The sequence below is a fragment of the Oratosquilla oratoria genome, chromosome 11 (assembly GCF_046742065.1).
Source record: "Oratosquilla oratoria isolate Oo_2021 chromosome 11, ASM4674206v1, whole genome shotgun sequence".
Lineage (NCBI taxonomy): Eukaryota > Metazoa > Arthropoda > Malacostraca > Stomatopoda > Squillidae > Oratosquilla > Oratosquilla oratoria.
This window is the reverse complement of record NC_134787.1, coordinates 45,842,676-45,855,175: the sequence shown is the minus strand read 5'-3', so window position 1 is coordinate 45,855,175 and position 12,500 is coordinate 45,842,676. Positions and strand designations below refer to the sequence as shown.

The window sequence follows — 12,500 nt, the reverse complement described above, 5'->3', positions numbered from 1 at the left end:
ATATATATATACATATATATATATATATATATATATATATATATATATATATATATATATACAGTATATATATATATATATATCCGAGAGTTGACACCTTGACGTGGTGGATAGGCTTGAGAATATTAATGATTACAAAAGCTATGTCGATAGAGAGGAAATCTCTGCAGGGTCATCCATATCGAACAGGTTTTGTAAGAAAGATCAGACAAAGAGCAGCTCAAATACACAGTCGCAGGACCCACTGCTAACTGGCACGTCCCTGATGGCAAACAGGGAAATTCCTCATAGATATATGGGGCACCGTCATAATGACGGCGCGCACCATTGGGCATCCTATAGATGGCTTCACCGAATATAATGAATAAGGTGACACCAGAGAAATATCTCACCAGAAACCAGTTGGCACTGAGGTGAGATTACTGCCAACCCCCTTTCATAGCAAATACAAATATCACAACCAAAACATAACCGGGCGTTCCTGTTGGATCATCGTCTCCTAAAGGTCCAACCGCATTGTCTCGTGTGTTTACGGGCAGTGTGCCACCAAATGTGAGTAAGCACTGTCCAAGCAGATCCAAGTCTTGGACATTAAACAGCATGAAGGAAATGAAGATCTATACCTACAACGTAAGAAGTCTCTCAGAAGACCACAGAGTGGAGAGTTTAATGGAAGAAATAGACAACATCAAGTGGGACATCATAGGACTGAGCGAAGTCCGAAGAGCGGAAGAAAAGCTGATACAGTTACAAGATGGTCACCACCTGTTCTACTATAGAGGTAAGGACAAAGAAAGATCTAGTGGATTAGGATTCTTGATCAACCGAGAGGTTGCTGGTAACGTAATCAAGTTCAGTAGTTGATCAGACAGGGTAGCTTGGATTATGATTAGGCTGTTTTAAAGATACACTCTAAAAATAGTTCAACTTTATGCACCAATTTCACAGAGTTCAGACGATGAAATTGAGTCGTTCTATGATGATTTAAGTCAGGTAATGGATCAAGAAAAAAGTAAGTACACATTGGTAATAGGTGACTTTAATGCTAAAGTGGGGAAGAAGATGGGAGATGAGATGTGCATTGGGAAGTTTGAAGTCGGTGAAAAAATGGCAAAGGCGAGATGTTAGTCAATTTTGCAGAGAACTACAACATGAGGATAATGAACACTTTCTTCCAAATGGGTGTAGGTCGTAAATGGACGTGGAGAAGTCCAAACAGAACAACAAAGAACGATGTAGACTTTATATTAGATGAGAGCAAAAGCGTAAGCAAAGTTACGGTGATAAATAAAGTCAACATAGGTAGTGACCATAGAATGGTAGGTTGCAAAGCTAAATTAAATTTCAGAGCCGAGAGAAATAAAATAGTTTTAAAAAAGAAAATAAGCCTTGCAAAGGTTAAGGATGATAATAAGAAATTTCAATTGGAAATTAAAAATAGATTCGAAGCTCTAAGAACTAACGAGGACACCGTAGAAGATATTAATATGAATTTAGTGAACATTATGAGGGAATCGGCAGAGAAAGTAAGAAGTACAAAAAACATTAGAGAGAACAAATACTCCAAAGCTACAAGTGACCTAATTAAAAGAAGAAGGACCATGCAGATTAAAAGCAGGAGAGACGAAATAGAAAGAGTAGAACTAAACAAGCTTATCAACAAAAGGCAGAGATTAGAAAAAAGAAAGAGAAACATGGATGAAATAGAGGAAACTATTCGGGAAGGTAAAAGTATTAAAGTGACCGAGCGCAGACATGCTTTAGGAAGACAGCAAATGATATGTTTGAAAGATAGAAATGGAAAAGTAATTAAATGTAGAGACAGAATGGTAAAAGGAGTAGAAACGTTTTACCAAGAGCTTTACTCGTCGAAGACCGTAGTTGAGTCATTAAATTCATGTGTAGACGTTAGTAGTGTACCAGAGATTACAAAGGAAGAAGTTGAATTTGCTCTAAAAACTATGAAACGAGGGAAAGCACCTGGGGAAGATTGTATATCAATAGATCTGTTGAAAGACGCAGGTAAATTAGTTCACATTAAATTAGCTGAGTTGTACATCCAGTGCTTACGTCAAGAAAGCGTCCCTGATGCGTGGTGCAATGCTATAGTGATTTTGCTTTATAAAAAAGGAGACCAGAAGGACCTTAGTAACCATCGACCGATTAGCTTGTTATCAAACGTATATAAAGTATTCTCCAAGATCCTTACAAATAGACTAAGTAAAGTTTTAGATGGAAACCAACCGAGAGAACAGGCAGGCTTTAGGAGCGGATATTTGACCCTAGACCATTTGCAGGCGATAAACCAACTAATCGAAAAAACGACAGAATACAATATACCTCTGTGTTTAGCTTTTATAGATTACAGGAAGGCCTTTGACTCGGTAGAACAAATAGCAATACTAAACTCGCTACGCAAACAGGGTACAAACGAACAGATCGTAAAAAATTAGAAAAGATTTATGCGAAAGGTACCGCTATAATTCGACTACATAAAGATACAGAAAAGATCAAGATCGAGAAAGGAGTACGACAAAGCGATACAATTTCACCCAAATTATTTACAGCATGTTTGGAAGATATTTTCAGAAGGTTGAGTTGGGAAAAGAAGGGTTTGAATATCAATGGCGAATATTTTAACCACCTAAGATTTGCGGATGATAATTATTCTTATTTCAGAAAGAGCAGAAAACTTACAAGATATTCTGAGCGATCTAAACAAAGGAAGTCTCAAAGTAGGTTTAAAAATGAGTAAGAGTAAAACCAAAGTAATGTTCAACACGAAAGTTCAAATAAAGAGATTGTAATTGATGGTGAGAGTCTTGAGGAAGTCGAAGAGTATAATTATTTAAGCTAAATGGTGAAGGTGACGAAAGATCATAATAATGAAATAAAAAGACACATTACAGTTGGTTGGAAAGTGTTTGGTAAGTATAATAAAATCCTGAGAGGCTCTCTACCTTTATGTTTGAAACGTAAAGTTTACAATCAATGCATTCTGCCAGCAATAATCTACGGGTGTGAGACTTGGAAGCTGACGAGGGCGATGGAAACAAAGTTAAGGACTGCACAGAGGAGAATGGAGAGATCAATGATGGGAATAACACTGAGAGACCGAAAGAGAGCAAGTTGGGTGAGAGAACAGACCAGAGTGAAAGATATTGTGGAGGCAGTGAAAGAGAGGAAGTGGAATTGGGCAGGTAAGTTAGTGCGAACGACTGATGAGCGATGGAGCAAGTGTGTAACTGAGTGGACGCCGCGAGATGGGAAGCGTGGAAGAGGGAGACCAGACAGAAGGTGGAGAGACGCGATCGAGAAGTTTACTGGAGTGACGTGGCAGAGGGTGGCACGGTCGTCTGTTTCATGGAATGCTATGGAGGCCATTGTTCAGCAGTGGACACAGGATGGCTGATTTGATATATATATATATATATATATATATATATATATATATATATATATATACATATATATACATATATATATATATATATATATATATATATATATATATATATATATATATATATATATATATATATATAGTGCGAACGCCTGATGAGCGATGGAGCAAGTGTATTACTGAATGGACGGAGCGAGATAGGAAGCGTGGGAGAGGGAGACCAGACAGGTGGAGAGATGAGATAGAGAAGTTTGCAGGAGTGATGTGGCAGATATTGGCGCGGTCGTGTGAATCATGGAATGTTGTGAAAGAGGCCATTGTTCAGCAGTGGACTCAGGAGGGGTGATTTGATTAATTGATATACGTATATATATATATATATATATATATATATGTGTGTGTGTGTGTGTGTGTGTGTGTGTGTGTGTGTGTGTGTGTGTGTGTGTGTGTGTGTGTGTGTGTGTGTGTGTGTGTGTGTGTGTGTGTGTGCGTGCGTGCGTGTGTACAATCACGCACCTCTGCTTGGGAATCGCTCGCTCGGACGACAGGAGAGCCCTCTTGATTAACCTTTTCCTGCCCATGTTGACGAATTCGTCACCGTATTTGAACAATAGGGTTGTTGTTAGAGTTGCCGATGCTCGTGTTCTTTTGGCAAACACCTAAAGCGTTTTACTTATTTATTCATTTATTAAATCTATTCATCTGTCTATTTATTCATTCGTTTATTTACATATTTATCTAGTTTTTTTCTATTTATTCATCTATCAATTCATCTACTTATTTGATTTTTTATATATCTATTCGTTTACTTATTTGTTTGTTTGCTTGTTGCGCACTCATCTGTTTATGAAGCAGAAGTGAGGGTGGGATAAATGTGCTTGAACCTGGTGGGGGCGGAGGAAGACAGCCTGGATTGGTCTAGATGGTGGAGAGGGTGAGATGCATTGAAGGAAAATGGTGGGCTGGGTTGGTTTTCCTAGCAGTAAGACGATGAAAAGAGAGAGAGAGAGAGAGAGAGAGAGAGAGAGAGAGAGAGAGAGAGAGAGAGAAAGAGAGAGAGAGAGAGAGAGAGAATGGAACCCATAGACATGGTCAAGCATACCTTCACACACACTGTACTGTCCTTGCTGCCTTGCCACAAACCAGGAGAACTTTTTTTTTTTTTTTTTTTTGTAAAGTTGACCGATGTTTCGCGGTTGTCCCCCCTCTCTGTTTCCCTCCCTCTTTCTCTCAGCTGTTTTCACGTCACGAACTGCTCATATGGATGAGACTGTGCCTCCGATGTGTAGCAGCTCCTGCTGCCTTTCTTCCTCCTTCTCCTCTTCCTCCTCTTTTTGCTTGTGTCGCAGGAAAATTTAATTCTTTCTCTCTCAGTCTCTCTCTCTCTCTCTCTCCCTCTCTCTCTCTCTCTCTCTCTCTCTCTCTCTCTCTCTCTCTCTCTCTCTCTCTCTCGTCCCCCGATGAGATCATGTCGCGATTTCCTTTACAACCTTAACGTGTGCTGCTGCTGCTGCTGCTGGTGCACTTGTTTTGATGTTGCTCTGTGAATCCCCGTTCACATCCAGTGGGTGCTGCCACCTACTCTGGGTTGGCAGTCTGAGCACACAAGGCAGAGGTACCGGCGGCTTCGGCCGCAGTTGAGTGCCTCTTTCGCCTGTAGGTTCACTTCAGTGTCTCCCGTGAATTGAGGCACAGAAGACGCAATGCTGTCTCAGGCATCTTTTTTTTTTTTTTTTATCTCATTTGGTTTTTAAACCTTTGTACACTGGTGTGGCAATGTGATGGGAAACTAAATGAAAACCGAATCTCAACTACATAAGTACTATGATGCATTAATTTTTCCTCGATGGTATTTCTAAATCATCACCCACCCCAACACCCACACTCACTCCACACACCCACACCCCTCATCCCAGAGGTTCGTTGCCAATCCTCAGCTGCCCTGCATGGTCCCATTTTCCCACCGGCTCCCGGCTCCACCTCCCGCGTCCTTTATCATCCTCATGACCGGTGCTTCCTTCCAGGTGTACAGTCCAACATGTCAACCCAGTTTGCCTTTCGGCAGAGTATCTTCGAATAAATGAATAAATAAATAAATAGATAAATAAATAAATAAATAAATAGATAAGTAAATAGATAAACAAATGATAAATAAATAAATAAATAAGATATAAACACAGTCAGTATTTCACTGGATTTATTTATTTATTTATTCTAATTTGTTTATTTATTTATTTATCTATTTATCTTTTTTTTTTTTTATAAAATTGGATGTAAAACATACCTCTCTCATCAGTTCAGTGTCCTCTGAATTTTAGACCAGAAATTTTAAAAACTAATACCCACTGAAAACTATCGCTATATATCTGGATGAAAAACAGACATGGCGGTTTCAAATATTGACCACTGGAAAAATACGATCTCATGTTCATAGAATTTGTAATGTGGCATCGAAATAAAATGCAGCAGTACTTAGTTCCCTACACATAGTAATAATAATGATGATAATAGTAATAATAATGATAATAATGATAATAATAATAATAATAATAATTATAAATAATAATAATAATAATGATAATAATAATAATAGTAGTATTAATGATAATAATGATAATAACACATACATACATACATTCATAAACAAAGGCTTTTTCCCCCTTACACGGGAGGTAGCCAAAAAATATAGGCATAAAAACCACTCCCACTCATTCCATCTCCACACACTCCACCCCATCCTCCCCCTCTCTCCCTCTTTTCTTGGCTCCTCCTGGATGACGGGTCATCCCTACATCTCGTCCACTGTCCTGTATCCAAAGTAGTGTTGCAAGACACAGCACGTCCACAGTAAGGCAGCTTCATTAAATCGGCGACCCCCCCCTCCTCTCCGTCCCCTCATGCAAAAATGGAGAAGACGGGGAGAAACCCCTTCGGGCTGCATCAATTTATTTTTCATACATACTCCCTCACCCCCATCCCCCACCCACTGCCCCTCATGCATCACAGAATAATCCATACACAACCGTTCTCTATTTACCCCTATCCTCTGCCCTCTCCCGTCCTTCCTCCACAGACATCCCCCTCTTTCCCAATGCCCCTTTTACCCCATCCATCCATCTCATCCTTTTGCCCAAGAGGAGGAGGAAGAGGGCACGTCTCGTGTAATGCCTACCTTCACACGAGCCTTTCGTGCAAGGCCGTAGGAAGGGCACCCGTTACCTTGTGTCAAAACGGTCAAGTTAGAAGCGGCGATTGATCGCCAGTACTTCACCACAACCACAAAATGACGTTTTTTTCAGCCCCGCTTGTGATCCTCGCCACACTCTAACCCAGACAGCAGGATGCCGAGGTTTGGTGAAGATTACCATCACTTTCACAGTCAGCCAGAGCCTTCGGCGGCGTATTCAACTTCGTTGTCGTCGTGGGCGCCCTCCGAGCAGCAGAGATCTCTACCGCCTCCTCGTTGGTCTTCGTCGGCTTCGTGGTTCGTGCCTCCCACGCGGCTCCTCGCACTTCTGCTACTGTTGACCGTCGCCCTCCAGCCTGCTCTTGCAAGTAAGTTACCTCTTCATCTTTTTATCCCGGCTTCTCGCCCTCAACTAAGCCCATTGCCACGAGATGGGACTTTGCCATCGACCTGCCCTGTTCTATATGCGCAGTAAAGAGGTTTCCATAAACGGCAGGCAAGCCATCGCGTTTATGTTCCCCAGTAGATTGGGACACTGTAAAGCAAATTACTGTTTGCAATTTTGTATTGAAAAAGAGCATTATTTAATCTATTTTTATCAAAAATAATTTTGATAACAATGCAACTTTGAGTATGGGTATAAACTAGATAATTTCATTATCAAGAAAATAGTTTAGCACCATCACGGCAACCCACAAGTTGCATTATTAGAAACTTGAAACTAAATGTCTATTTTTTTTACCATGTGAGAAATACCAACCATCACAATCCAAAGCATTATACTTTCGATAATAATCTAAACTTGAGGATGTAGTTTATGTATGTAATAATGTTATTATCAAGAGAATAGTTGAGCAGCATCATGGCAACCCACTTCATGGGAGTGCCATGATCCTAGTTCCTTCGTTTTCTTCGTGTTTATGTATTTATGTTGTTGTCTTATTTTTCTTCTTTGTACTCTGAAGATGTCTTAATAGACGAAAACGTTTAGTATTCCGTTCTTTAATTTCCTTGTGGATTCTGAGTATATATATATATATATATATATATTTTTATATATATATATATATATATATATATATATATATATATATATATATATATATATATATAAATATATATATATATATTGTTACCATAGTCACCCCTGGTGTTTATTACGTTCTCTAATTTCTGCAGGCTGATCGCCATTTCTGTTGTTTACATTCATGGACGTAGATCCACATAAGTTGGGTTTGTCTCCTTTCACGTGTAACCCCTGTTCACCTAGCAGTGAGTAGGTACGGGACGTTAGTCAAGGAGTTGTGACCTTGCTGTCCCGGTGTGTGGTGTGTGAGTGGTCTCAGACCTACCCAGAGATCGGCAAATAATGAGCTCTGAGCTCGCTGTCGTAGGGTGGTGTCTGGCTGTCTCGACAGAGGCTGCAGCAGATCCGATGTGAATACATGCTGAAATCTAGGTATTCAAAAATTTAATATGTCTGGAAAATATGTTTATTCCTGTGAGATTATGATGCTCTAGTGATGTAAGAATTCATAGAAATATTTATTGTAATTGCTTTTGGTGTATGATCAATGTATGATTTATATTTTACGCTATGTACTATATCGCGGGGGAGAGTTGAAACATTTTTGGAACTGTCGTCGATAAAAAAAAAAAGGGGAAAAAGAAACGATTGCTATTCCTCGCTTGTTTCTTCTTCTGTGTGTGGTTTGAATTAGATATATAAGTCTTTTGAAGATAATATGGTTGAAAGAATATAAAATGGGAGTATAAATATGGGGATATATAATGATAAAACACACAGAGGAAGAGTAATAATGGATATAAACGGTTTGTTGTAAAGGCATGATTTGTAAGGATTAACATTTTTGAAGTGATTAGATTATTAAGAATCCAATTATCCACAGTGGTTGTAAAAGCAGAGCTAGGTTAGGAGGCTATGTGAAGGTTATGTAATATGAATATCATATATGGAATGTAAACCGATTAATGGTGCTTGTAGTTTATATTTATATTATATGAGTGGAGAGGTGAGATAATGAAACACCTCATATGTATTGATAATGTAGACATGCGTTTGAGATGCAATAATCAAATGCATACATTTGATTCTATGATGTTAGGTTTATTCAATATAGGTATAGATATAATTAGCTACTATCTTTCTATATCCCCCATTTATGATGATAATGTGAAATGAGGATTTTTTCTAACTGAAGGGGATGATGAGATATGCTAGCTAGAGAAGGAATTATGCAGTAAGAAGTGAAATTAATATCCGTTATTGTCACCCCACCTTTAAGGGATGAGGCAAGATCTGTTGTTGTCCTCCTAAATTCCTTATTTACTAACCAATTGCTTTAGGGTTAGAGGTGGCGACGTGACAAAATATATTTATATATATATATATATATTAAATATATATATATATATATATATATATATATATATATATATATATGCAATAAGAACACTATGAACGTGTGTTTTATAAATGCAAGGTAACCACTTAAGAAAATAAACAAACGGAGCAGAGCGCTTTCGTATATTACATCTTCAGTGTAATATATATATCATGCTTTCATGACACGCACTTTATTTCACCTTTCCCTTTCCCCGGAACAGGAGCACTCGACGAAGAGGGTGAAGGCAGCGGCGACGGAGGAAAAGGAGGAGACTTTTCCGTCGACATGTATCACATCCGTAAGTATCTCGTCTTCTGGCTTCCTTTGTGCACGAATGGTAGAGGAAGACTGATAGAGACTACTTGAATTATCAGTTTTGTAAAAGTCGCAGTGAGGGCATTGTTTAATTTGTTTGAAGCCTTCTCAATATTTCTTATGAGAGTGTGATGGGGCTTGATATTCAGAGTACCTACAAGCTCCCCAAAGCTCATCTTGTTGCCCAAGATGTCTTTCAACCCAATCAGGGATCATCTTCAGGAAATATTGCCACAGGAACCCAAGTGAAAATTGGAACATGTCTGGTGGCATTTGTATCTGCTGTGATGAGGCACTACTGGGCGAAGTTACCCACTGAGTGCCAACGAGCTGTTATTTGGTTGTTGTGAACTTCTCATTCATTCATCCACCTGGACTGTTACTATTGCTGAATCATGGGGAGTCTCGCAAATCCTTGCTAATAATGGTAAAAAAAAAAAAAAAAAAAAAAAAAAAAAAGTCCTGAAAAAAAAAATCAATCCTCACCATAAGAAGTGTTCATTACGCCATAAATCATATAACCTCTACCGTCCCTGACACCAATCTCAAGTTCAATACATGTCACATGACTAGAAGAACCTCCAATTTCACCATGAGAAAGACCTGCCTCCCACAGAAATAACCCTGCAAGAGTTTGAACAAATTCCTCATGAATATCCAACTTCAACCTTATGCTACACTTTCGTCAGTGAGAAAAAAATCCCAACATACAAATAGCAGGCCACCGGCGCTCCGTGGGCACTTTCGTCCTGTAATGTCCCAACCAAGGGAGTACCCAGACACGTTCGGGTTTTCATCCTAGCTCATGTGTCTCCCAATACCACTCACCCTACTATAGCAGTATCACCTGAAGATGATCCGTGATTGGGTAGAAAGACGTTTCGAGTAAGAAAATAACCTTTGGTAAACTTGCAAATATCCTAAATATCAACCACCATCTTATTCTTATCAGAAATATTGAAAAAAAAAAAAATTAAGACAAATTAAACTTCTACTGTTGTAGACTTTAACGAAGTGGCAATTGTGGGTGCAGCTTTCATGCCATTGCACTCGTGCTCCAGAAAGTGTCTTCAGCGTTGATCTTGTGCTGCTGCTCTCCTACTCCAAAAGTATCATTACGAAAGGTCTCGTGAATGTAGAGACGGACCCCGGAACCACGCTTACTCTGACCCTCTCGGCCGGGGTTGTCAGGCGGCGTCGCAGCCACGACTTTATGCAGCGGCAGAACATGTTCTCAAAGGTGTTACTGCTGTTCGTCTCCTGAAACACTAATTCGCGAAGGTATTTGTTGGAGTGAAGGTGGCCGCAGCACTTTGACAACCACCCTCTACCGGAGGTTAATGTAAACGAGCTCACTGTAGTGTAAGTTGGCACGGATAATGCGTGGTCTCACCTGGAATTCTAGCCCTTTTTAATTCTATTTTAGTTATATATATATATATATATATATATATATATATATGTATGTATATGTATATGTATATGTGTGTGTATGTATGTGTGTGTGTGCATGTATGGGGGTATATCTAAATAAGACGCTTAAAGATTTTTAGGAGGAATGTCATTGTAGTAATATTGTAATGTTGGGAGATCTCAATACTAGAGTAGGGAATGAACCAATAAAACGAGAGACACGGAAGTTTGGAGTGCTAGACAAAAATGTTGGAGATTGAATTAGAGAGCTGATGAGAGTATAGACAGAGTTTAAGAAGGAAGTCAAACATAAGTATACATGGGAAAGGGTGATGGATGGAAAGGTAATTGATAAAATATTAATGAACTATGTAGTGGTGTTTAAAGGAATATCCATCTTCTCATAGGGGAGAGTGGGGGAAAATGTTTTTTTCTTTTTCTTTTTTTGTAGGGAGGTGCTTAGCTTAAATGATCAAATTAGATGAAAAAAGAAGAAATAGCAGGAGAAACTGAGAGAAGTATGAGAAATGGTGAAGTATGGAGTAAAGGTGAGAGAAGAGGAATGGATTTGTTTCAAGGAGGAAGTGACAAGGTATGCAAACATGGTATGTGGAATGAGGAGGGAGGGAAGAAAAAAAGGAGCGGTAGTGAGTGGTGAGATAATGAGGTGAAGATGGGAGTAGAAGAGAAGAAGTGAGAATATGTTGACTGGCCTTGGGAAGCATATACAATGAAGAGAGCAAAACATAAGATTAAGACAAACAGGAGACCAGATGTAATATAGAGTAGGAGCGTGATAGATTTTTTTTTTCAAGAATAAAAATATGTTTTGAAAAGAAGTGAAGAGAGTAAGGGAGTGAGTCAGGCAGAGAGGGAAAGGTAAAAGGTACAGATGAATAGATGTTAATAGAAGTGAAGGCGGGAAGGGGAAAATGGGTAGAGTATCTTAGCAAGTTGTTGAATGTGGAGGAAAATACGGAAGGATTGGTTCTGGCAGTGGGAGGAGCAAATAAAAAACTGATAGGAGAGGGATATGGAAGAGACAGAAAAAGATGAGGTACAAGGAACTTTGAAAACTATGAGAGCTGGTAAAGTACCTGGATTGGATGGGTGTCATGAATAGGGTTTGAAAATGAGAAATACGGTTATTGTGGATTGGCTAGTGAGGTTGTTTGATACGTGTCTAAGGGAGGGAAGAGTAACGGAGGACAGGTGTGCCTGTATAGTTCTGCTTTACAAAGGAAAAGGGGATAAGTGAATTTAGTATTCTTTGAGGGATAAGTTTGTTGAGCATAGTTGAAAAGGCTTATGGGAGGGCTTTGATCGAGAGGATCAGGAGAGGAACAGAGAGAGTAATTGGTAAGGAGCACTGTGGGTTTAGGAAAGGCAGAGGATGCGTGGATAAATTTTTTGTGGCAAGGCAGATTTGCGAGAAGGTTTAGCCTTTTTGGGGGGGAGGGGGGCTTTATGGATTTGGAAAAGACTTATGAATAGGGTGCATGACGTGGCTCGTTTGGTAGAACGCATGTCTGGTAACCTCGTGGTGAATTTGGCGTCTGTTCGAATCCTAGCCGCGGCAGAGGTTAGAAAGTGTATCCACTCTGAGTAATAAAACCCCCTACAACACCTCACCTCGGACCTGTGTGTGATACATGAGCTTCTTCCGAGTATCGCCACTGCAGTAGCATATCGTAGACATGGTCTCCTGTGTTCATTTACGAACAATACCGGACCACCGGCAAGGCTGAGATCCGAGCGGGTACCAGCTCCGCAA

The 12,500-nt window shown here is 39.5% G+C and overlaps 1 protein-coding gene across 3 annotated transcripts in view; it reads left to right on the top strand.

Moving 5' to 3' along the window:
• The window catches only part of LOC143029785 (tyrosine-protein phosphatase Lar-like), a 41,290-nt gene that overhangs the window by 2,965 nt on the left and 25,825 nt on the right, over positions 1–12,500 (top strand). The window contains exons 2-3 of one of the 3 annotated variants that reach the window (XM_076192764.1): positions 6,737–6,958; positions 9,219–9,296. In XM_076192764.1, the coding sequence (XP_076048879.1) occupies positions 6,745–6,958; positions 9,219–9,296 (292 nt within the window). In that variant the 5' untranslated portion in view covers positions 6,737–6,744. Of the gene's footprint in view, positions 1–6,702; positions 6,959–9,218; positions 9,297–12,500 lie in introns of all 3 variants that reach the window. The other 2 variants (XM_076192767.1, XM_076192765.1) reach the window with 2 other exon arrangements.